Source organism: Giraffa tippelskirchi, chromosome 7, assembly GCF_054371585.1.
Source record: "Giraffa tippelskirchi isolate mGirTip1 chromosome 7, T2T-mGirTip1v1.2.pri, whole genome shotgun sequence".
Classification (NCBI taxonomy): Eukaryota; Metazoa; Chordata; class Mammalia; order Artiodactyla; family Giraffidae; genus Giraffa; species Giraffa tippelskirchi.
The window spans coordinates 81,197,754-81,223,729 of NC_137281.1; the positions used below are offsets into that span (position 1 = coordinate 81,197,754).

The following is a 25,976-nucleotide window of genomic DNA, read 5'->3' on the forward strand; positions in this document are numbered from 1 at the left end:
TTGGGTTTCCTTTTTTTCTGTTTTGTGTTTTAGTTACACGCAATTCTGAACTCAGGGAAGTCAGCTCATTCCCATTTTAAATGAGGGAGCAAGTTGGGTCTTTAGGCCTGAGGCTCAGGGGAGGGGCAGCTCAGTGAGTGGTGAGAGTCCTTCCTGCATGGAGAGCCACACCCCTCATTTTCCTCTGCCTGTCCACCCACACTGTGTGCAGCTGTCAGGAGAGCCAGTCTCGGTCTTCCAGACTTAGCACTGAGCACGTGTTAGGTATTGCAAAAATGTCCTTAGAAAAAACAAATCCAGGCCACTGAGAGTCGTGACTATAGAGCTGTTTCCAGCATAGCCTCTGTGCTGGGCATTTCCTACACACAGCCTTCCTGATGTCCAGGGCAGACCATGGCCTTCCTGTGCAGTTGGTGATGTTCTCTTTGTTGTACAGAGCACAGAGTTCCCAGAGAGAGGGGAGAAAGTTGCATGATGGAAAGCGAAATTCACAGGCCCCTGGAAAGCACAGGGGAATTACCTGCCCACATAGACAGAGCCCCTCACACCCAGAACTCTTATCACCTGAGAGATCAGATGCAGCTGGACTGGGGCAGGTGTCCTCTTTTCAAATGCATATAGTCCCATTGCTCTTATTAGTTATTCTTACCATCCTGTGAGTTGGTGTAATCGGATAGTTTTCTTCTCAACAGTTAGCTGGTGGCAGAGGTAGTTTTAAAGCTTGGGGCACTTTAGAAAAGGAGACTCTATTACATCAGAAAGGAAAACGACATTAGAATTCAGGGATGAGGCAAAGGCTGGGGTCAGAGAACCTTAAAAGACCTGTTCTGTACTTTGATCCAGGGCAGACCATGGCACATGTGCTTTGTATGGAATGCGGGAGGTCAGAGGGGGTGGGGGGGTTGTTGTGGCAAGCTGTGAAGTGTGGGGAAAGAGTGGTATTTGAAGTCCAAGAACCTGGGTTCCAGCCAGTGTGAAGTGCAGGTCTTACCACCTAGGAGCATCAGTATCTTTGCTGTAAAGTAGGCCCATATCTCTTGTGACAGGTGGCTGGGGATCATAGGAAATACTGTAATGAAAACAAGTAACTAGTATCTGACATGGGATAGGTGCTCACAACCATTGGCTGTTATTTTGCTGTTATCATATATTATAATGATATAAAACAAAACATAACATATTAACAAACCTAACAAAAAGCACAGGCTTTGGAGCTGTTGTCCAGTTCAGATCCCAACCCTACCTTAGCCAGATCACTTAACTTCTCTGAACCTAGTTTTCAAATCCACAAACAGATAATGATACTAATGCCATCCTGAGACTTCATGACATTACTGTGACATTTGAATTAGATGATGAGGTTGAAAGCACTTTGTGGAATGAAAAACTCTACTCAGATGTTGCTAATTGTGTTTATACTTATTTTTCTCTCCAAATCAACATGTTCCAACTGAATAAATATCCTTAGAGCAAAGCCACTAAGGGCAGCTATTAAAGATTCACTGATCTTTCCTCTCCCCACCAGGCAGCTTGTCACAGCCAAACTGTAGGCCAGAGCAGTTCTCCTACCCGATGTCTTCATAACATAGGAGCAGGGGACCCAGAACAGTCTGTGCTCCCCTGAGTTGGTGCGAGGAACCAGCCCCTGCTTAGAACACTGGTTGAAAGATCAAAGGACCATGTTGAAGGGTAGAGCTGGCCTGGAGAGCCAAGAAGATGACCGAAAGAAAAAAAAACCAAGTTGCTAAGGCTGTCCTGTAGAAGGCTGGACCTTTGGCTCTAGGCAAAATCCCCTTAATTGTTAGAAGAAGAGTATTTAACTTTCAAGGATAATTAGTTTTTCTTTTAAGGGTGATAGGGTTGGACTCAACCTTTTGTTTAGATGTGGGTGCTTTAGAACACGTACAGGAACCTCTCAGGGGTTAAATCTGTCTTTAGGGCTACCAAGACTTGAAACATGTTACCTTGTATCAAGAAAACCAGAAGTGACAAGTTCATTTAAAAAGCCTGGTTTGTCATTGTTTATCTAATTTTCAGGGTTGACACAGAAAATTAGACCAGCTGACACTCACTCTCTGACCATCTCGCTGGCTCATTTCCCTGGTCCTTTCCTCCCTGACCTCTGGAAGTACAAAATGCTCCAAACCCCAAAAATATAAAACTTCCCACTGAGTTTCCAAGTTGCCCTGCAGTCATTCCAAGATTCTGTCATAGGATGTCATCCCTAATGTTATTACAAAAACAAGATGAGGTTATAAATCTGCTCTGTGAGGTATTTTTTTCCCCTCCCGCTTTGACCATAAATCTTAGAAGTAATCAAACTCGCTCCAAAGGAAGCCAAGATAAACTTGGGCCCTAAGTGGCCCCATATGTCTTTACTGAGTTCAGAGGTTCTGAAGGCTTGTCTGCCTGGTGATGTCACACGGTGCTACTGAAAGGCATCCAGAGTGTGAGCTTTTCCCTGTTTAATACTGACCTTCCACTTTCCATAAATGAGCACCTCCAAATAAAGGAAATTATTCAGATAACTGAAACTTATTCCTTATAAAAGCAAAGGTTTTTAAAAAGATTACAGGCAAGAGGTTTTAAATGTATTATACACTTCCCTATCCTCTTAAACAGATTATGTGCATCAGGGTTTGGCTTTTTAGAAAATGTTCTTAGACCATCTTCATAAACAGTCATTTGCTGTATTCTGCTGTCCTAGTGTCTCCTGATACTAACATGTGGAGAGCCATTGTCTTTGCACCGGCGGACCCCAAGTTGGTTCCTTGGTTTCGTTTTTGTTGTGTAGTGTTGCTAATAGATGTCACTTAGTACTCCTGCCCTTGTTCCCTTTCTAACCGCCCTCCACTCTTCCTCTTCTATTTGTCTGTTTATTTTGTGCTTTAGGTTGAGGAACCAGATACTAAGTGTGTTAGCATTAATAGTCTAAACTACAAGAAAATGGACTAAATAAAGGCTTGAGGGGCTAACTGAAAGTAAAGTGTTCAAGTTTTAATGTAACTTTCAGATTCTTAGTCTTAAGTAAGGGAGTCAAATTTACAGTGCCCTGTAGGTATGTAAGCAATGGCACCCCACTCCAGTACTCTTGCCTGGAAAATCCCATGAACGGAGGAGCCTGGCGGGCTGCAGTCCATGGGGTCACTGAGTCGGACACGACTGAGCGACTCCACTTTCACTTTTCACTTTCATGCCCTGGAGAAGGAAATGGCAACCCACTCCAGTACTCTTGCCTGGAGAATCCCAGGAACGGGGGAGCCTGGTGGGCTGCCGTCTATGGGGTCGCACAGAGTCGGACACGACTGACGCGACTTAGCAGCAGCAGTAGGTATGTAAAGTGCCTCTAGATTTGAAAACAGGCCATTTCACTAAATAGGAAATATACTGCTCGGTAAGATTGCATGTAAATGCTTAAGTTTGAAACAGTATGACCACTTTGCTCTTGAATCAGTAACTAGCATAAAATTGTTTTGAATTATTATTTGTTGAAGTTTTTTTTTGTTTGTTTTTTTGAAAGCGAAATGAAAGGGAAAGTCGTTCAGTCATGTCCGACTCTTTTGCGACCCCATGGACTATACAGCCCATGGAATTCTTCAGGCCAGAATACTGGAGTGAGTAGCCTTTCCCTTCTCAAAGGGATCTTCCCAACCCAGAGATCGAACCCAGGTCTCCCATGTTGCAGGCGGATTCTTTACCAGCTGAGCCACCAGGGAAGCCCTGGGGACCTAATAAGCCATGAATGTGCCAAAGGGGAGTCCTTAGACTTTAAAAACTAGGTTTAGAGTCAGACACACAGAAGCCACTCAGTATATCCATATTGGATTTGATAGAGCTCTCCCTGTACATTGGACTTCCCTAGTGGCTCAGACGGTAAAAGCGTCTGCCTACAATGCGGAAGACCTGGGTTCTATCCCTGGGTTGGGAAGATCCCTGGAGAAGGAAATGGCAGCCCTCTCCAGTATTCTTGCCTGGAAAATCCCATGGACAGAGGAGCCTGCCAGGCTACAGTCCATGGGGTCGCAAAGAGTCGGACACAACTGAGCGATTTCACTTTCACTTTCACTTTCCCTGTCCACTGGAGCATGACTAGCAGAAGAAGCAAGCTTGCAGCTAAATAACTTTGTCCTCAACAGTGAAAACAGACTTTGGTTTCATAAAGCTCTGCAGCAATGAGCTTTTCCAGCTTATTTGTAATCAGATGAAGTGCGCTCCCTTAGTCATTCATTCTGCACATGACCAGCGACACCGTCTCAGAAAACACAGGCTACCCCTCTCACCACCTCAGAAAACGCATTTCAGTCTTCCGTACATTTAATTTTCTTCAACATTACCTTGCAAACCACAGTAAATCAATAACAGAATAGTTAAGTACCACAGGTTCTTTGTGTTTTGTTTTAGAAAATATTGCTCAAGGCTAAAAGCGAGTTCTATTGATGATTTTTATTTGCTGCCAGGACACAAAATGATCAGAATTTTCAAATGGCTTGTTTCCTTTTTGCGGATTTTCTTAAGGAAAAAAAAAAAAGGAGAGGGCAGTTTCAGAAAATGGTTGCCGATAGCAGAAACCCTGGAGTAGCTAGTAATTTCCGATCCTGTATTTTATAGGCTAGGCCTGGTAACTTGGCCCTTGGTTATGCTTTTATTTCAGATTTTCCAAAAGGGCTGCCCCAGCCAGCCCCCTGGTTCCCTCACACTCACCTCAGCAGCAACCCTATCCTACTGAATTGAATGAAGCTCAGATAACTGGGGTATCATAGCTGGAAACCTTAAAAAAAAAAGATGGCCCTTCAGTTACAGTTATCTACCCCAAAGTTCAACATCCAGTGTCGTTAGCAGTTGTTCCTTAAGGTTTTTTATTGATTTGATAACATCAAAACATCTCCACTTGAGGTTCAGTCTTTGCGTGAAAGGTGGTTTTTCCTTACTGAGAAACTAGAAAAGCTGTTACTGAGGTGGATTTTGGTAGCACCTTTAATTAATTGGATGCTTCTTGAAATCAGATGAAGCAATAGATGAGAATCATTTTAAAAGTTTAAAGTGTGATATCAGGGCTCAAAACCTGTGACTCACCTACCAGGGTGATTATTTTCAATACTCGGTGACACCTCCAGGTCGCCAGGATCACCCTCCCGACGGCCCCCACCACGCTCTCACACACCTCTGCTTCTCCCCTCTCCCCTCTCCCTCCCGGTGGGTCATGATGCTGAGTTTTCAGCCATGTTGGTCTCATATCATTCGTAAGGTATGCCCTTACTATTTTAAATTTTTTCCTACATTTATGGGCATGTACCATTTTTTCATCCCTAATGATGTTTGCTTCTGTTCTCTCTTTACCAGTTTTGTCAGAGGTTAGTCTATTTTACTAATCTTTTTAAAGAACTAGTATTTCATTGATTTGATCATCTCTTTAATGTCTAATTCTTTTGTGTTCTTTATTATTTGCTGTTTTATGTTTTCTTTGTATTTACTTTTTGTTCCATTTATAATTTATTGACTTAACTCATATATTTCCAATCTTTCTTTCCTTAATATATCCATGTAAAGCTATACATTACTTTACCCACTTTCCACAAATATTTATGTATAGTGTTTTCATTGTCATTCATTTCTAAGTAATTTTCAGTTTCAGTTGGGATTTCTTTTTTGACCCATGAATTATTTAGAAGTATTTTTGTTTGCACATACTCAGTGTTGTTTTGTTATTTTGTGATTGTTGTCTTCTTTTTGTGCACCATGATCAGAGAGCGTGGTTGATACAGTATCAACCAAAATAACAAAGACCTTTGTTATTTGTTGAAATGCCATTACTACACTGTGGGTTTTTTTCAGTGTACTCTCTTTGCTTAAAAGGAATGTGATTCTCTAATTGTTGAATGAAGTGTCCTTTTTAGATCCTGTAGGTCAAATTTGTTAATTGCATTACTTACATATTTTGTGTCCTTACTAATTTTCTACCTGCTTTATCTATCAAATACTGAGAGGGCTGTGTTAAAGTCTCCCATTATTAGTATGGTTTTGCTTCTCTTTGCGATTTTGTCAGTATTTTCTTTAAGGTGGTGATGTTAGGTGCCTATGTCAAAATGCTATATCTTCATTTTAAAAGGTTTCTTTTATCTTTATGTAGTGACTCTCTTTACCTCTAATATATTTTGTCTTAAATTTTATTTTTATCTGATATTAATATACCTATGCAATCTTCTTTTAGCTAATATTTGTCTGCTATATGTTTTCCTGCCCCTTTGTTTTCATTATTTCTATGTTCTTTCGTTTTAAATGAATCTCTGCATTTTGCTATTGATGTCTTTAATTTTATCTGACTCTCTTTTAATTCATTAGTTTAATCATTTATATTTATTGCTTATTGATACACCTAAATTTTTTTCTACTCTTCTGTTTTGTACTTTTCTCTCTACAATGCTTTTCTGACTTCTTTTTTCTCCTTTCTTTACTCTATTAGATTGATTTTTTCTTTCTTTTTAGTCTTCCCATTGGTTTAGATACTGTGTTCTATTTCTGGCCTTGTAATGGTTATCCCCAAGTTTCTAACTTAATTTAGCAAAGCCTAAGGTTAATCACTAAATATACCCCCTTTCCCGACAATACTCAGCTTTAGGTTCAATCTCCTAACCTTTATATTAGGTAGAATTGGCTTTAACTGCACATGATTGAAATAAACAACAGCTTAAATATGACAGCAGGATAATCCCCACACATATAAAGACAGGCAGGAAGTATCCCAGGTTAGTTGGCAGTTCCTTTCTAGTCAAGGGGCATTTGAGCTCTAGCAAACAGGAATGAGGAAGTGTGGTCAAAACACTCCTTTGTTTAAGGACAGATCTGCGGATCAGCACACAGCTTACGGGCTTACATGGCATTGGCCAAAAACTAGCTGCAAGGGAGGCTGGGCATGCAGTTGCTTTGCTGGATGACACTGTTCCTTTGTGTGTGTGTGTGTGTGTGTGTGTGTGTGTGTGTGCACGCGTGCTTTCCCATTGTGGTGTGTATTTTTTATCTATTTTTTAATTGAAGGATAATTGCTTTATAGAATTTTGTTGGTTTCTCCCAAACGTCAACTCTGTTCCTTATTAAAATTAGGATTCATATCACTAAGGAAGAAGGGGGAATGGATATTGACAGGCAGCTAGCAGCCTCAACCACAGCTTCTCTCCACCGGATATAAGGACCCTAAGAATTTCTGATCAGTCCCTTCTTCTTTCATGTCCAGGATTTCATTGGCATCTTGTTTCTAGGTCTTCACAGTTAGTCATTACTCTTGTTCTCATTTTGTATAATCAATACCTGTTGGTATTTATCCATGTGTTTACCAGTTATGTATTCCTGTTCCTATTGCATCCTACTTCCTCCTCCTGAAGTTTCTTTTCCTTTTGGAAGTACATTAAGAGTTCCGTCATTTGTTCTAGGATTGTCTTCACTTTGCCCTCTTTTTTGGGGGGTTGCTACACTTCACAGCTTGTAGGATCTTAGTTCCTGAACCAGTGATTAAACCCAGTCCTCAGCAGTGAAAGCTCAAAATTCTAACCACTGGACTTCCAGGGAAGTTCTGCCCTAACTCTTGATTATTAGTTCAATTAGATTTAAGAGTTTAGATTGACAGTTTCCCCAGAGCCTTGAAGATACTCTGTTGTCACCTGGCTTCTCCACTGCTGCTGCTGCTGCTAAGTCGCTTCAGTCATGTCTGACTCTGTGCGACCCCATAGACGGCAGCCCACCTGGCTCCTCCGTCCCTGGGATTCTCCAGGCAAGAATACTGGAGTGGGGTGCCGTTTCCTTCTCCAATACATGCATGCATGCTAGGTCACTTCAGTTGTGTCTGACTCTGTGCGACTCCGTGGACAGCAGCCCACCAGGCTCCTCTGTCCACGGAATACTCCAGGCAATTCTCCAAAAATTCTCCACTGGAGTGGGTTGCCATTTCCTTCTTCAAGCTTCTCCACTATCTGGTGAGAATCTGCTGGATGCCCAGTTGCTGTGGTCTTTCTCTCTGGGAGCTTTTAACATCTCTGTTCCTGGTATTCTGCAGTTTCCCTACAATTTGTCAAGGTGTAGATTTCTTTATAGTTATTCTACTTGGAGATCATTTGAATTTTAGATTTTTGAATCTGAAAATTCATATCTTTCATCAGTTCTCAAAATTTTCAGAATTGAATTTGAATATTTCCCGTCTGCCACTGTGTCTCATCGCTTCTCATTCTTTCCTCTGGGTCTTTCTCTTTCACGTTAAAAAAATATTTTTTGTTTATCTCTCAGTACTGAGTAGTGCTTTGGATAATTTTCTCAGACTATTCTTCCAGCTTCCTAAGTCTCTCCTCAGCTATATTCAGCCTGCTGTCTGGCTCATCTATGGAGAGTTTCTTTCGTTTTTTCCACTCACTGCACATGTTATTTCTATAAGTTATATTTGATTCTTTTTCAAATCTCTCTTCTATTTTTCATAGTATCTTGTTCTTAGTGTTTCAACTTCTTTTATGTCTTTTCAACTGTACATTGTTTTGCATTTTCTTTCCAATTATTTTTCTATCACCTTGGTTCTGAGAGCTCTAATCTTCCTGTGTGTTGTGTCTGCTGACTCTTGTCCATGGTTAATTGTTTCCTCATGTGTTTTGAAATTTTTATTGTAAGCTCATACTGAATGGGGCTTATTTTGTGGAAATGATTGCATTCCAGAAGTATTGCCTTAGAATTTTTTTTCATTTGCTCTGGAGAGATAACTCCAGAGTATTGCCAGATCAATATCAATGTTATGTTAGGTTAATCAGCCTTGTGTTCTCAGACCAGAGCAGTGGTACATAGGACCCCAAAGTGCACAAGACTGAGAGTCACCTTACACAGCATCCCCTTTGCTGATGGGCAGACTTTCTGGCTCACCCTTTCTGCAGTCCCAGTTTTGCTCAGGGTCCCAGGCCAGCTCCCCAGCTGGACCTTGTCTCCTGTTTCCACTTAGTATTTCACACTTGCCAGGTACTGCATTCCTGGAACTGATAGCCTCCCTTAGGGCCACAAGACCTCGACTCACACCCTTACTGAAGAGGTTTTCAGTTTCCTCTTCATTTTTGGTACTTGAAGATTTCCTTTCTTACGAATTCATCTGTTATGATTTTGGTAAAATGTTCCTTGACTGTGAGTTTATAGAGGGAGGACTTTTAGGCTTCGTCTCTCCCCATCTCTTCATTCTCTCACTGTCAGAATCAGTCCATTCAAGCTTACTGAGCTCCCCACTCTGTGCCAGAAATTGTGATGGAACTTACTGTCTCTTCCCTCCCCTCTGCCCACTCACATGCCCACATATGCATACACACACACTGAGAGCCAAGGTCTCAGAGTTTAAACATCAAATCTCAAAAAGTAAGAACAAAAGAGGACAGGAGGGAACCATCCTTTTGAGCGTTGTGTCTGTAAACCGCCACCACCACACAGCCCATCACACCAAAAGACAAACCCTGAACATCCAGATGCCTGTAATTGGCCCCCCTATTCACTGCTTGGACCTGCTGCAGACTCAGCCTCTCAGATAGGAGGCCTCAGCATTATTGGAGCAAGAACCCCACTCTCCCTCTGGCGTCCTCAGGTCCTGACTTCTCTGGGTATCTGCTCAGCCCAAGACTGACTGGAACAGCCAGCATGCTCCCTGCTCTTCCCGCCCACCCATCTTGTCTGAGTTCTCAACAGGGCAGCCACCACAGACCCTCTACATAGGCAGGGGGCACCCTTCTCCCACCCACATGGACCCACTTCCTCCAACATAAACTCCTGGGTGCTGGCACCCCCCTCCTCCTTTCCCCTCACAGTGGCCCACTGCAATTTCCCTGTGCCCTCTCCTGTACCACACTGCTCTGGTCCCAGGGCTGCCCTGTCAGCATAGGCCCTAGAATGACTGGCGGAGCCTCTAGAAACACCTTGCCCTCTCGATGGGCCATTTCCTGGCCAATTACTCTGTGTAGGAACACATAGATCTGCTCAGGTGAAAGCAGATCTCACCTTGACCCCCTTAGGTGCCTCATGTACAGTCTAGGGTGGCTAGAGGTAAGCAATTTGCTGCTAATAATTGAATATTTGGGAAGAAACATCTATTTCCGTGGTATTTGTGAAGAATAAACTCAGGAAGGGTGATTGAAATGGCATGTCACAGTTGAGGACCAATTCTTCATTTCAAAGAAAATTAAAGGCTAGAAGGGAACCCGCACCCCCAGCTTTAGGAATCAGAGGCTGAGAAAGCACAGTCTCAGGACCAGCGCCTTGCCTCTGAGAGCTCTGCAGTGGGGCATTGGCCCAGGTGAGCCAGGCTGGGCAGATGGTGAGATTCCACACGCGCTGACAGGCTAGGCTCACACCTTCATCTCACGGCCGCTCCCCCAGGTGTGTTCTGCATGGAAGAGTAGCCTCCCATCATGCTACTCTGTGTGTGTCTGGGAAGCCCTGTCTGCAGACAGGCAGTTTCCTACCCCAGCCCAGAGGCAGAGGGAGCAGAGACATTCAGTAGGAACACAAGGCCAGCCAGCAGCCTCCCCGTGTTCAAACCCAGCTGAGAAACAAGACTCAGGAAATGGCAGAAAGGAAGCATCAGCTCTCCTATGCAATCTGAGTCAAAGGCTCTGCCGATGTGCCGGGCCTCACTGGGAATTTCCCACAGAGCCCCATCAGAGGTGAACAGCAGTCCGGAGCCTGCCTGGGAGCTCACCAGAAGAGGGCAGGCCAGAACCCGGCCCTCCTGTGGGCAGGAGACCCCTGGGCTGGGCCTGCTGGTACTTCCCACCAGCCTGACTCCTCCTCTTCCCCAGGGACAGGGCGGAGAAGTGTAATGACAACACAAGTCTGTCCATGTGGGATGATGAAGCCAAAGGAATGGAGGTGCCCTGGAGTATTCTCTCTTCTATAAGTGAGGCCATCGTGGCCCTTCCCAAGCCTCCATGGCTCCCAGGCTGGCGGGAGGAGGCCCACTGACTCAGGCCAGGGTTCCTTGCCTTACCCGCCGTGGGGGCAGATGGAAGAGCTGCGTGGTGATGCCTCAGCGTCTTCCTGCTGAGTCACTCCTGGGGAACCTCCCCCCCACCCCCTACTGCAGCCTCAGCCTACTGGCCACCTTCCTCCCAGACACCCCCTGTTGATTAGCCCAGGCACACCCACCCTGGAAGGAAGTGGACCCTCAGGATGAGCATGACTTATTATCTCATGTACAGTGATTAATATTAAGGACTTCCCTGGGGGTCCAGTGGTTAAGACTTCACTTTCCAGTGCAAGGGTGCAGGTTCAGTCCCTGGTCAAGGACCTAAGATCCTACATACCTCGTGGCCAAAACACCAAAACATGAAACAGAAGCAATATTGTAACAGATTCAATAATGACTTTAAAAATGGTCCACATCAAAAAAGAAAAAATTCTTTTTAAAAAAATTAATATTATATAGGCTTGCCCACTGCCCTGCCACTTGTCAGCGTTTAGCAGACGTTGGACAGTCTCTGCATTTTTCCAAAAATTGTTTAACTTCTCTAATCTGAAGTTGTCTCCAGGGTAAGCAGGGATTAGATTGCTAGTTTTGAATCTTAAGCAGTGGAATGCTTTTTATTGTGTAAAATTAATTCAGGATCTCATTAATATAGGGGAAAAGTAGCTTTCTTTATTTTTTATGAATGTGTTAGTATTCATTAAAGGCACCTCTTTATAAAGGCATGAGACCTCTCTTGAAGGACACAAAAATCTGAGAGCTGGGGTCATAGGTGATGGTTGCAGTCTAGTATCTGCATCAGCATCCCACTTATCTCTGACACTATCTCAGGATCCTCGTATCAAGGAAATCCAGACTCCTCCGACTGTCCTCTCAGCTTAGGCATCTTTTAAACCTATGTAGAAGCTTAAAAAATGAATAGCAGAGAAGTTTTAGAGTTTAGTTGCTGACAGTAGCTAGCTACTGGGCTTCATATGAATTGCTTACAGTTAGTCTGCAGGTCAGAGAAGAGGGACTCAAAGCTGTAGGAGCTGACGCCACTGGGAGGTTTGACTCACACCCCGGCTGGGCATCGTGTGCCTGGCCACCACTCTGACATGCTCTGCAGGCTCAGGGCACTGGCTCCGGTAAGTGGATGTCACAGCCCTGAGTTATTTCAGGTGCCCAGTGCACCACCCCAGCCTTCCTGGGCATCAGCGCATATATTAGCAGTCAGTAATATGCGCTGATCTAACAAGATCTAACAAGACCACCTGTCCTAAGAGCTGTAGAAGATCAGTTACCATCACAGTGTTGGGTAACACACTGCTAGTCTTCCAGGTAGCATTTAAAGAGTTGAACATAGTTGAGTGTATATGTTATTTTTAATTCATTTTTTAAAAAAAAATATAGCTTAAAATATCTTAATGATTTGAATCAAACTGTGGAAACCCCAACACACCTCACCCCCTATGGCCCCGCTGGTCTCTAAGGTTCCATCCCCTCCCACCACTTCATACTTGAAGGGACCGAAGTGTTACCCCTGCCATGAGGGCTGGATCCTAAAGGGATGCACAGAGAGCCTTCAAATAAGGCCGGCAAGCCCAGTGCAGAAAGGTGAAGTGCTGGGCAGTGCATTGACCATAGGGCCCCTCTGGCCTCTCAGATCACCTTTTAGAGGGCCTGCCTGATGACTGGACTGGTCCTGTGGCTCATGTTGAACTCTTTTTATTTTGGACTTAACTGGAGTGTACCTGGGCTGGGCTTGCTTGCTTTTTGGTGGGAGGAGAGGGGTGGTTTACTTGCTTGAACTGACTCATGGATCCTTGGCATTCTGCCCCATGCAGCATCCTTGGTGGGCCAGGAGGTGCCTGGTGGCCTGGGGGGTTCCTCCAGAGAGAGAAAAGCCCTATGGTCCGGGGAGCCCAGAGCAGCCTCAGCTTGTGGAACCTTCTCCCCGGGCCTGTGCACCCAACCTGCTGCACTTGCCAACCTAGCACCAGGTTCCTGGGAAGCGATATGATGTAATGTACCCGTCAATCCAGCTAACTTCTGCTGGTGGTTCCTCAGTGATCAGCACCGAATGTTCTCGAGGCTTCCAGTCTCTTGCTAGGATAAGGTGGGCTCAAATGTTGATAACACACAGCAGAACAAGTGTGTGCGCTTGTTCTGGAAGAGATGGCGCCCCTCGAGAGAAGACAGGAATAAAGGCCTCACAGAGTAGATCTTAGGTGTGGGGTACAGTCTGCTGCCAGGCATCCTGTTTATTTATTGCCGCCCTTATCTCTAGTGGGGGGATGCTTCCCTGATAGCTCACTTGGTGAAGAATCCGCCTGCAATGCAGGAGACCCTGGTTCAATTCCTGGATCAGGAAGATCCGCTGGAGAAGGGATAGGCTACCCACTCCAGTGTTCTTGGGCTTCCCTTATGGCTCAGCTGGTAAAGAATCCACCTGCAATGAGGGAGACCTGGGTTCGATCCCTGGGTTAGGATGATCCCCTAGAGAAGGGAAAGGCTACCCACTCCAGTATTCTGGCCTGGAGAATTCCCTGGACTGTATGGTCTGTGAGGTCACAAAGAGTCGGACACAACTGAGTGACTTTCACTTTCACTTTTCACTTTATCTCTAGGGTGTGGTCTCTGTAGCTCTGGAAAATTTCTTCCAGATCCCGGGTCTTCATTTTCCTGCTTCCCAGAATCTAGACCCAAAGAGAAGGAACAGAGAACTGGGTAGGCTGGGGTTGTCACGTAGACCCCCAGCGCCTGCTCTGAGGGCTGGCTGTCCTGCAGAGTGGGTGCTACCATCCCCCAGCCCTGGTGCCGATGAGGAAGGACAGTGTGATAGCTGAGGACACGGGCTCCAGAGACAGGGCCACATTCAAGCGCCCTGGTCCTGGACAGAGTCCTTAGTCTTTCTGTGCCTTAGCTTCCCCATCTATCGAACAGGCATAATGTAATACTCAATAGACTTGCTGAGTAATAAATAAATCACTTGATGAGAAGTGCCTGATACAACTTCAATTGGGGGGACACTGTTTGCCTTTTTTGCCACCCTCTTTTTAGTTTGTCTGTTAAAAACTACCAGTTAAGTCCATGGAATTCTCCAGGCCAGAATACTGGAGTATCTTCCCAACCCAGGGATCAAACCCAGGTCTCCGGCATTTCAGGTGGATTCTTTACCAGCTGAGCCACCAGGGAAGCCCAAGAATACTGGAGTGGGTAGCCTATCCCTGCTCCAGCAGATCTTCCCAACCCAGAAATCGAACCAGGGTCTCCTGTATTGCAGGCAGATTCTTTACCAACTGAGCTATCAGGGAAGCCCCAGTTAAAAATAATGTACCATAAAAATGAACAGGCACAGAATTTATTATCCCATTCCTACAAATAAAGCCTGGGTTGTTATAGGGGGTGGAGGGAACACAGTACCTCCTTTGGTGACTTATTCAAGGGGTTAATAAAATATATAATAATAAAAAATATTGTACCATATATTCTTTTAAAAAGTAGGAATTTAAAACTCACTGTCCCCAACCTCAGTGAGCAGAGTAGTGTGGTGTCCTCATGGCAGAACACCATCCTGGGTTCAGCCCTTAGCTCTGCCACTTTCTAGCTCTGTGACCTTAGCTCAGGTCACGTCTGTTGGCACATCGGTCTCCTTTGTCTGTAAACAGGGTGCTGGGCGGTTTCGGGGCCATTTTAGGCAACCCAGGCAGGCCTGGCCCACAGCAGGGGCTTGGTGACTAGATGTAGACAGAGAGGACAGGCAGGTCACTGTTTTCTGCCACAGGGTATTAGTTGCTTCAGTCATGTCTGACTCTTGCAGCCCCATGGACTGTAACCCTCCAGGCTCCTCTGTCCATGGGATTCTCCAGGCAAGAATCCAGGAGTGGGTTGCCATTCCCTTCTCCAGGGAATCTTCCTGACCCCAGGGATCAAACCCAGGCCTCCCACATTGCAGGCAGATTCTTTACCTGCCACAGGCCCATGGCTAATAGAGGACCTGCTACCTGCCAGCACTGCAGCAGACTGGCAGCCACACCAGCAAGTCATTACATGATTCACATGCATAGAGTTCTCTAGGAAGTTATACAAGAGAAGAAAGTGTGGAGACTCCAGGGGGGTAAATTGCTATTTGGGAAGAAACTCGAAGCCCAGCTGATGTCAGAGAGCAAGGTGTCGGTGAATGAGCACTGGCCTGGAAGTCCAGACATGTCAGCCTCAGGCCGCCCTTCACTGTAGCAGGTTCGAAGTGTCCACCTCATACCCGTGTGGTGGGCACCCAGACCCCTCTTCTCCCTGTCCCCTCTGGCAGAAGCATGGAGTGCTGTCCCTAGGGGGAGGGTCATGCTGTTAGTCATCAGGAAAGCGTCTCATCACGATGACACAAGTGGGCAAAAATTTAGGACGTTATTACAAAAGTCGAGGGCCAAACTCTAGCGAAGCCCTGGACGCCAGTGCCCAGGTGGAGGAGGGTGTGCTGGACACGCCTTGTGCTCTGGTTCCTCTTCACAAGTTACTGCCAGAGCACCATCTGCCTGCTGGTGGGAGGTCTGCACCCAGTGACCCGCTGGCTTTGCTTGTCATTGACCCATCGCTCACCCTCCACTGTACCCCACTTTGGGATCCATCCTACCTCTTGCAGTCCCATCCTTTCCCCTTCATTATGTCTCCACCTTCTGTGGCGAAGTTTGTGGTCCATTTTACCTCAGCCCTTGCCGGCTTAATGGTTGCAATTGGCCCTGAGAGAATCCGGGAAACAAGAGTGGCTCCCACTGCCTGGTACGGAGGCCAGTGAGCTTGTCCGGGGCTCCAGCCTGCAGAGTGACCGCTCACACACACTGTGTGGGCAGCAGAGGCCTGGGTGTCTGGGGCGGTCACTTGGGTGGAAGATGCTCTTGACGAGCTGCATGTGGGTGTTCTGGCAGCAGAGGGGTGGGCCACGCCACGCTCCTGTTGATTCTGGTAGCCTGAGGGAGCTGGAGAGCTTGTCCATGTCTGGATTCCTCTGCCTGGGAGAGGGGGGCGGTGTGTGCATTTACCCAGGTACCGAGGAAGGTGTGGCTGCAGCTGCAGGGGACCACACAGAAACCCCAGGAGGGGCCTGTGAGGGCAGCTGTCATGTCGTAGGTGTAGGAGAGCCTGCAGTCCTGAGCATGGCATTTGGCATCCAGAGACCCAGGTGGTGCTTCCAGCCCAGCCCTCGCTTCCGTGGCTTCACACAGGTCCCTGAGTGTCTATTTCCTCATCTGCCAGGTGGCCATGTGCACCTCTGCAGTGAGCATGGGGATCCGGTGGGAGAATCGGGACTAAGCTCTTGGCAAGGCCTGGCACACAGTGTTCAGTCCAGGGTGCTGGACTTGGTATTAACCAGTGTGCAGTTTCCATTCGTCTCCAGGCTTCTGGTGGTTGCAGGCATCTGCTCGGGCCTGTCAGGAGCTACCTAGGAACTGAGGCCCCTCAGGGTGGCAGATCTTTATGCTTTTTCCCAGCATGGTCCATCAGCTTTTGTTTGTTCATTAAATTCATGAGGAATACCTGCCTCGTGCGTGTCTGGGACCGGAGGAGCGTCTGCTATATGGTAGGGAGGAAAAGGAGCCCATGCACTGGCAGGGTCACAGGTGCTGGGGTCCAGCCCTGAGAATGTACCAGAGGAGCAACCAGAAGCCCTAGCACTTAACGAGTCATGTTCCCTCCCCAGGGCTCAGTTTCCTCTTCTGTAAAATGGGGTTATGGTGTACTTACCCTGCTTCCCAGCCAGGGCTGATGGGAGGTGGGAATCAAGTAAGACTGACCTACCACCCTGACACCACTCTCCCAGGGGTCAGGACCTTCAGTCTCAGTCCCCTCTGGTCAGACAGGCCTGAATCCTGTGGCAGAAATCAGGCAGAGGGGAACTGACCCTCAACGTCTGCCTATCCCAAGTCAGCCCAGGAGGAGCCCCAGACAGTAGGTTTGCGTTTCAGAGACTTGTGATCCAGTCACAGCTCTGGGAGCCGAGGCAGGTCAGCCGTGAGCCTGTGCCCTCTTTCCTCAGCTGCAAAGTGGAGATTACCATGCCCACCTGTGTGATTTAGCACCTCCACCCCAGACCTTGAGGCACCCATGGACCCTGTAGGCAGAAATGCCCCCAGACTGTCATGATCTCTAGCGTTCCCAGTGCCATCTCAGCTCTGGTTTCCTTCTGTACACCTCTCCATGCTCTCACTCCCCACGTACTGGCTTCCTCAGCATGTCCAGTCACGTGGTGGACCAGGCCGTCTCCAGTTCCCAAGTTCACCTGTCACAGCCCAGGCTGCCTGGAGAGGCTGGGGTCTCCCCTCCGTCTCTCTCTCTCTCCTTTCTTTCTCCCTCTATGATTCCTCTTCTTATCCCCCCAAACCCATCAACAGTAGCTGGGGACAAAACCACTTGTCTCAGTCACTCCCGTGCAGGGTGGTGTAAAGCCCCAGGGGTACACAGGAGATGGGAGTCCCATCCCAGCCAGGGGGTGGGGGGAGGGGAGGAAGGGGGCAGAATCTCCACCAAAGCGGTGGGTGCCCACCCTGTCCTCGTCCGCCTCCCGGGACACCTGGGCGAAATGCTTCCTGCAGCGCAGCCCTCAGCCTTGCTGTAACTGGAAGAATGCTCCTCTCTCCCCTCCTGCGGTTCCGCTCTGCTTGCTCCTGAACAGATGATAGCAGAGATGCAGCATATGGCCCCCAAAGTCACCGGGCATTCTGGGAAAGTGACACTGTGCACCCCGGGCTGCAGGGGAGGGGCCCATTGGCTCCTGAGCACAGCGTCTCCCTTTGTTCTTCAGAAGGGCACAAGGTCGCCTGCTCCGAGCCTCCTGAAAAGGAAACGTGCTCGCTGACTTCAGGAAGAATTCCTTCTATCTGGGCGCTGATTTAGGCAGGCATGCATGAGGTGGGATTATATATATGGGCAGGGGCACATATGAGGTGGGATTATATATATAGGCGGGGGGGTGGGGTGGACATATGAGAGCCACGAGAGAGTCCCACCTGGGCCCTCCTGCCTCAGCCCCCACTCAGGCTTGTGTGGCCTGGGGGGATGCCCACCCAACCTGACCTCCCACCACCTTCCCCAGCTGCAGTCTGCAGGAGCACCTGCTCCCTTGGGGGCCCCTGCAGGTGTGTTGGGAGCCACGGGCAGATGACAGGAGGTGCCAGGCAGGGCTGCAGGGCCAGCTCCACTGTGGTCTTGGTGAGCCTCTGCCCTGGGTAGGGTGCCCTTGGCAGCCTCTAAGCCGAGCTTCCTCCCTCCCTGCACCTTTGACACTGTTCCCTGTGCCTCTGAGCTGGCCCCACACAGGGTGCTCCAGGGACAGGTTTTCCTGCCCAAACTGGGAAAACCGGGTAAGGGACATGGTGTCAGCCCAGAGTGAGGAAGCCTGGATGTCTTTCTTCCTGTCCCAGGGACATCTCGGGGCTGACCTAGCAACCCCCTTCCATCCCCCAGCCTGGTCTTCGACTGCTCCTACAGACATGGGATCTGGGCATCCAAGCCCAGCCTGGTGGCAGGGCAGGGCACCTAAGAAGGACTCAGAACAGGAGGGAGCAGGGCAGCTGGAGCTGGAGAGCTGAAGCCAGAGGGAGAAAAGGAGCTGGGGGGAGTGGGAGCCCCCCCCCCATTCTCTCTGCTCGCCCACCATGGCTCCCTGAGTCTCGAGCTACAGAGTTTGGTAGGGGAGGACATTGCCACGTGAGCACTGCTTAACAGACAAGCACTTGGGGAAGAGGAGAAGGCTTTGCAGTTTTCCTTTCACCCGTGGCTGCCCCTACTTTTTTCTGACCATTCCTGGGAACTCCCAAGGAGGCCCTAAGATCGTGAGGAGAGATCTTATGTCCTGGACAGCAGGGGAGGGACTGACTGGGGTAAGTAGTTAGAGCCTGAGGTGGCTGTACTCCAGAGTCCGGTCCCCAGCCCCCAGCTGCTCAGCAGGAGCCAGCGCATCCCTCCTGTCCCCCTCACCCCCCCAACACTTTGCCTTCCCTCCACTCGTAGACTGTGGCTTGTTCACAGGAGAGCTTGAAACAAAAGAAAACTGGGGTTGACGTAGCCCCTAGCAAGATGATTCTCTGGTTTCTGGGCAGCAACTGGACTGGAACGCTGGCGGCTCCGGTGCCTGGCCTTGCCTGCCAGCTGTTGGGAGTGACACTGGGCCGAAGAACGGCCAGGCCGTGTGGAATTAAGACAGGTTCATACCCTGGGGGACCTTCCAGGCTGGTTGGAGTTTAAAGAGAAGGTAGAATGTGAGGGTTGCAGCGAGTGCTCCAGACAGGCTCCAGACTGCTCTGCCTTGGGCCTCAGTGATCAAGGCTATGAAGTGGGACTGAAGCTGCCCTCACCTCGACAGGGCTGTTGAGGAAGGCTGTGAACAGGCAACGTGCAAAGTCCAGGGAATGCCTGTCACAGCTTCCTCCTCTTCCCCACAGGGCCACCCGTTCATCGTGCAGTTCAACGATGGAAACGCCACCGTGGTGTCCATGTGGGTGTGCAGGGCGCTGGAGGAGAGGCGGAGCCAGGAAGGCCCCCCCTGAGGCTGGGGTGGATGCTGAGAGCTCAGGACTGGTCACCAAGGGGAAGACCCACCTGTTGCACCTTCTCTGTTTGCTGTCCGCACCGAAAGAGCTTTGCTGGACTCACCTTCAACACTCCTGGCAGATGGCCTTGCCTAGGGAGCCCTCAAGGGTGGCCCACCCTGCAGAGCCAGCCCTCGCCCACCTCGGGTCTGGAAGCCTGACTGGCAGGGTGGGTGGAGGGCTTGGGGCATCAGAAACAGAGGCCCCTACACCCTGGCCCCCTTCCTTCTTCCTAACCGTCTTCTTTGTAAAGGGTCGGGCCCCGTCAGCATCCCTGATGGGAATAAAAGTATACTGCTTCGTAACTGCCTCCCCCCATGAGGGCTGTGCTGTGCAGAGTGTCTGTTGCCCACCCAGGGCTGAGAGCGGGGCAGAGACGGGGGCGGGGTTGGGGGAGGCCAGTGCCAGCCCCTCCCCCAGCGTGCTTCCTACAGTTCTCTGAGGAGGCTCGCAGACAAACCCATTTGACAGGTAAAAACTGAGGTGTGGAGGTCCCTGAACCAAGTCACCTGGCATGGAATGGCCAAGCCAGCACCCATCCTGTGCCATTGCTGGGCTGGAGTTTGTCCTCACACTCAAGGGCCAGGCAGTCCCAGCTCCACCTCCGGCTCCAACACAGTGATCTGAGCTGGAGCCGTGGGTGAAGGAGACCCAGAGCTGGGAAAGAACTGGGCTGGTTCTCAGAGGCCCCCCATTTCCCTCCCACCCCACCCCACCCCCACCAGCTCCTCTCCACAGCAAGATGGCCCTCACTGCCCTTGACCCCACCCTCAGCCACTTCACTCACCTCGAGGGGCCATTCAGAGCCATCCTGTCAAGTACTCCTCTCGACCGCCTGCCAGGTAAGTGTGTTTTTACAGGAAGCCTCTCCTCCCATTTTACAGGTGAGGAACTGAGGCTCAGAGAGACTGGGGTTCCACTTGGAGGTCTCAGTGTTATAAGAGCCCCCTCTGCCATGCTCCTATCTCCATCCTCCCAGTGCCCTCTGGTGTACTGGGCCATGGCCTTGCTGCCTTTCTCTTTCACACCCCACAGCTCGCCCACCTGGAAGTCCTGTTGTCTTTGCCTTCAAAGTGTATTGATTCCACCGCTTCCCATGCTCATCCAAGGCACCACACCTGGACCACCACACAGCCCCCTCCCAGGTCCCCTGCTCCCCACCTCCCCGGCAGTCTATTCACCACACGGCCGCTAGAGGGAGCTAGTTAGAACACTGGGATCATGGCCCTCCCCACCCAGAACCTCCAGGAGCTCCTGTTTGCTCAGAAGACTCAACAGTGGCCTGTGTGACCCTATACAGTCTGCCGCACCCCCCAAACCCTTGTTATCTCTGACCTCAGCTCCCATCACCCCTCTCACTCCACTCCAGCCACCTGGCCTCCTTACTAACCCTTGAACATCTAGGCCCACTCCCCACTGAGGGCCACCGCAGAGACACCAAGCTGTCCCCCGAAGGTTCATGCTTCCTGCGTAGCGCAGGGCTATGGGGAAGCCGCTGCCCAGCCCCGGACACCATCTCCCAGTCTCCCTTTCATTAATCAGGGGCCAAGGGGCTAGTGCTCATCAGTTGAAGCTGATGGCAAGTTGCTTCCTGGCCAAGAAGCTTAAGATGCAGGTGTGCCTTCTGTGCTCTTCTAAATGGACGAGTGACTGCGGTGGGAGGTGGGGAAGGGCTGAGATACAAGCAGAAGGAGCCTGAATCCTTGAGTCACTACATGGAGGAATGTGTCACCCCCAGGAACCCTTGCATTGATGACTGTTCAATGAGCTTGAACTAAACTGTTTTGCGTTTATGTTACTGGCAGCTAGTATTACACCACCTCATACAGGCCTTCGTACCAAATGCAGGATGTTTTCCCCTCAAGTATATCCACGTGGCTCCCTTCTGTCCCGTTCAGGTCTTTGCTCACATGGCATCTCAGTGAGGCCTGGCCTGACCACTCTGTTTAAACTCGCAGCCCGCCCACAGCTGCTCCCTGGGACTCGTGTTCCCCTTGCCTGCACCACCGCCCGCCATCGCATTTGTTACAAACCACTAATTGCACTCGTTTTATCTTCCACCTCCTCCCCTGCCTCCTCCCCAGTAGAATGTCCACTGCACAAGGGCAGAGATAACTGTTTTCTTCACATGGTATCCACTCCACCCCACCCAGTGCCAGGAACCTGGTCTTGCAGGTGCCCAGTAAATGTGGGCTGAGTGGACGGTGGTGGGGCTGTGGTTCCAGCACTGCTCACTTGTTTGCCCATGAAGGCTCAGCCTCTGTGTGACATCTTTTTGTTTCCTGGGGCAGAGTCGTCATGTTCTTGGTAACACTTTTCAAGGTGGTGCAGGCCTCCAGCTGCCCCTGGGCCTCGGGCAGAGCGTTCATCCACTTACCAAGCACCTGCCGCATCCCTGAGGCTGGGAGGTCACAGGATGAGATGAGGCCCGGGCCATCGAGGCTGCTGCTCCCCGGGTCAGTGCTCAGGGCAGGGAGAGCTGCACGGAGCACATGCTGTGGATTTTTTGAGGAAAAGATGCTCCCCAGAGGGACCTGCCCAGCCCAGGACATGAACTAGTCACCACCCAGACACAAAGGTCATCCTTACTTTGAGAAGATGCACCCAGGCAGCCTGTTATCCTCAGATCCCAAGCCCAGGGAGAGAGGGAGAATGAGCAGGAATCCCATGTCAGCACTGTGCTGAGGGCTTCCTTTTTCAGCTGTACCATTCACATACTGCTGCTGCTGCTGCTAAGTCGCTTCAGTCGTGTCCAACTCTGTGTGACCCCATAGATGGCAGCCCACAAGGCTCCGCTGTCTCTGGGATTCTTCAGGCAAGAACACTGGAGTGAGTTGCCATTTCCTTCTCCAATGCATGAAAGTGAAAAGTGAAAGTGAAGTCGCTCAGTCGTGTCCAACTTTGCGACCCCATGGACTGCCAGGCTCCTCCGTCCATGGGATTTTCCAGGCAAGAGTACTGGAGTGGGGTGCCATTACCTTCTCCACCATTCACATGAGGTAGGAGGTATTGTGAAGGCCCCCATTTTACAGATGGAGAAACCAAAGCACAGAGGGGTCAAGAGACTTAGCCAAAGATACCTAGCAAGTGAGTAACAAGGTACCGTTTGGAACTCAGAGCCACACTCTCAACCACACACTTAACCATGGCTCCAGAAGTCAATTCTACAAGCACTGCATATGTAACATGTGAGCAGGTCCACACATACCCTGTCCTCTAGAAAAGAGTTTGCACACAAACTGTGGTGTGCAAGGATACTATATCGGTACCTTTGGAATGGGGCCCAGGGATCTGCTGGGTGACCACCCACCTCCACCCCAACACACATCCTCCAGAGGCACTGAGAAACACATCCTCTAGAAGGCTCATCGGAGACTTCCCAGGTGGCTCTAGTGGTAAAGAACCTGCCTGCAATGCAGGAGACAAAGAGACACAGGTTCAATCCCTGGGTTGGGAGGATCCCCTGGAGGAGGGCATGGCAACCCACTCCAGTATTCATGCCTGGAGAATCCCCATGGACAGAGGAGCCTGGCAGGCTATGCTCCAGGGGATTGCAATGAGTCGGACACAACTGAGTGGCTAACGCTTTCACTTTCACTTTTTCAGAGGGCTTTTTGAGGCCCTGGACCAGGAAACCAGCTTTCAGGATGACCTTGGACAAAGCACGTCTCATTCTGAGCCTCAGTTTCCTCTTCAGTAAATGCAGGAGTTGATCCCACCAAGTCCTGGAGTTCCTTCCAGCCCTGATGTTCCAGAACAAGGCTTCTCACTTTAGGGGGTCACGAACTGCCATGTGCATTCCGTAGAAGTGACAGACACTTGCCCCAGAATAATGTGCCCCTACACGCACACACCCACAATGTTTCTCCACACCTTAGAGTTCATGGAGTCATGGAACCCACTCACTCAAGGGCTCCAGGTCTAGACCCTCAGCTTTGGGACAGCCCCCCAGGTCTAAGTCTCTCTCAGTTCAGTGTTGGGAAGATGGGGAGCTGGGCAACCCCTGAGGGGTTCTCCTCCAAAGACCCCTCTGGCTGGCGGGCAGGGCCACCTTCAACCCACTTAGGTTTGGTCATCCCCCCAGTCACCCTTAGCAGCCCCAAGGCCAAGCTGCCCTTGCCCTGAGGGTCATGGAGGACGTAGTCTGGGACACAGAGGGACAGGAGTGAGCTCCTGACTCAGCCCAACTGCCACCTCACCCAGCCTTACCCTGCCCACGCCGCCAACCCCACTCCTCCGTCCAGGCGCCTCTTAAAAGCCCCCCTCCTCTTCGAAGCTTCCATTGCCTGAGAGCCAATTCATCAGCCTAGCACGTGGCACGTGGCAGGTGCTCTGAGGTGGGGGACGGCCGGGGGTAGGAAGGGTCAGGCCCACAGGCCCCTCCCTGGGCTCGTTGCTCTCCTGTTCTGGTCTCTCACAGCTCAGTGACACCCGTTTGCCTTCTAGCAAGAGCCTCCTGAAGACCAGAGCCCCGTGGGATGCAGCTTCGAGTCTCTCAGACTTTCAGGGAAGCCTGGAAGGTGGTATTTTCTGGGACAGGTTGGTCCTCGTGGAGACCCCAGGTCACACTGGGAGGTGGGCTTGGAGGGCTTGGAGCCAAGTCCCCTCAGCACTCAGCCCCCCAGACCTGCCTTGTCCTGCCCTTCAGGCTTTCCCATCTGGGAAATACGGGTTACAGGACCCCAGGGCTTTGGAGATCTTCCAAGAAGGAAATGGGAACAGGGAGGAAGGGTGGGACCCTTGTTCCCCAGGTGCGGTCAGACAAAGGCCCTGCAGTCCCAAAGCAGTGTGATCCAGAGCCCAGCCTAGTTGGGAGAAGTCAGGCCAGTGCAAGGTGGGCTGGACGCTGTAGCCTGGCTGAGAAAGCCATGGGTGCCCTGCCTGCAGGCCAAGAACCAGGGGCCTTGTGCTTGAGCTGAACAGACTGAAGCTTTGGGGGCAGGCATAGGCTTCCCGATCTCCACACACTCGGGACTGAAGGCCAGAATATAATCTCAAAGCGAGGCCCTGGGATAATGCCAGGCGTGCAAGCCGGCAGCTTTCCAGACCCCTCTACTGCACAGGTGAGTTAGAAGGGGATGGACAGCTGCCTCCACGTGGGCTGGGGAACACAGAGAGGGCCGAGATACTGCCTCACAGATGTCTTCCATCCCCACTGACTGCTGCCCACGTTCCCCATGGGAGCTTCATCCTTTAGCTAAATCTGGGCCCTATTAGAATGGGAGCCTGTGTTCACAGTCAGAGTAGAGGGAGGGGAGGGAGGGGAGGACAGGAGTCCTGGCAGAGGGGAGGGAAGAGCAGGAAGCAATGGGAGCTGGAGAACAAGAGGGGAGCCACCCCATGGCCCACAGAGACCCGAGCAGCTAGCAGGGGCCTGACTCCACCCGTGAGGCCAGGTGGTCTCCCAAGGCTGCCTCCCAAGGACCAAGTTCCAACTTCCACACTGAGGGGCTGCTTTCCCTTCAAGCAGCCAGACACAGCTGAGTCCAACCACAGGTGGGAGGCAAGAAGAGGAGCAGCTCTGAGGGGCACGTGGAGAAGGTCAACAGCTGTGGCGATGTGGGACGGGGTCAGGGGAGGCAGGATGGTGGAGGGGTGGGAGCCTGGACAGGTGGAAGCAGTAAATGGCGCAGGACGCACTCCCCGAGCCAGGAGCAGAAGGGGGATGGGAAGGGTCAGCAGCCCTCCGTGGTAGGGCTGGGTTTTGATGCACTTCCTGGCGTTGTCACGACTCCTTTCCGGTTGGCAGAAACCATGTCCTCCTCCACCTGCGATGCCCATAAAACCTAAGAGGCAGGCGGGTGTGCCTGGCAATGGGTGGGGCCCACAGAGGGCAGCCAGGGAGAATCCCAGAGACAGCCCAGGCTGGCACAAGCCACCAAGATGGATGATGAAGTCAGGCGGGGGGAGCGAGCAGAGCCCGGCCTCGTAATGACAAATTTTCTGCTGAACAGAAATATTCGCGATGACTTTGGACAGAGTCAGAAAAAGACTTTGTTTCCTCCCTTGGCGGTATCATTTGTCTTGTTTTGAAGCCATGAGATTGCAGGCACGAACTTATAGACTAAAGTTTGTCTTAATTGCTGTGGTGTCACCACCTCTCTGGCAGATAACAGCACAATGAACGAGTCGATGGGGCTGAGCCCTCCAGGTCCTTCTTCTAAAGTGAGACAAATTTCCCTTCTTTGAGCCCAACAGTCCGTCGGCAGCTCTGTCATTTATTTATCTCCCTAACAGTTTGCATTAACTTGCAAGGGATAAAAAGTCTTTCCTGCCCGCAGACTTAGTTAAAAGCATCCAGTCGGGCCGTACTGCTGGTTCTTCCTAAGAGTTTGCCTTTTATCTTTTCCCCCACTGGAGGAAGTGGGGAGTAGGGAGAGCAGTGGGGTGCACGCTGAGAAAAGCAGACAGGGTAGGGGAGGGGGAGAGTGTGGAGGATCCCCTGAGTT

The 25,976-nt window shown here is 50.2% G+C and overlaps 1 protein-coding gene across 8 annotated transcripts in view; it reads left to right on the forward strand.

Annotated features, from left to right (window-relative positions):
* MAP2K5 (mitogen-activated protein kinase kinase 5) overlaps positions 1-19,832 on the forward strand; it is a 262,303-nt gene extending 242,471 nt beyond the window's left edge. For all 8 annotated transcript variants that reach the window (XR_014060033.1, XR_014060035.1, XM_081511849.1 and 5 more), the window contains one exon: positions 19,381-19,832. Coding sequence is in view for 6 of the 8 variants with exons in the window: in XM_081511849.1 (XP_081367975.1) it covers positions 19,381-19,485 (105 nt within the window). In the remaining 2 variants the exon portion in view is untranslated. The remainder of the gene's footprint in view (positions 1-19,380) is intronic.
* Positions 19,833-25,976: the final 6,144 nt, after the last annotated feature.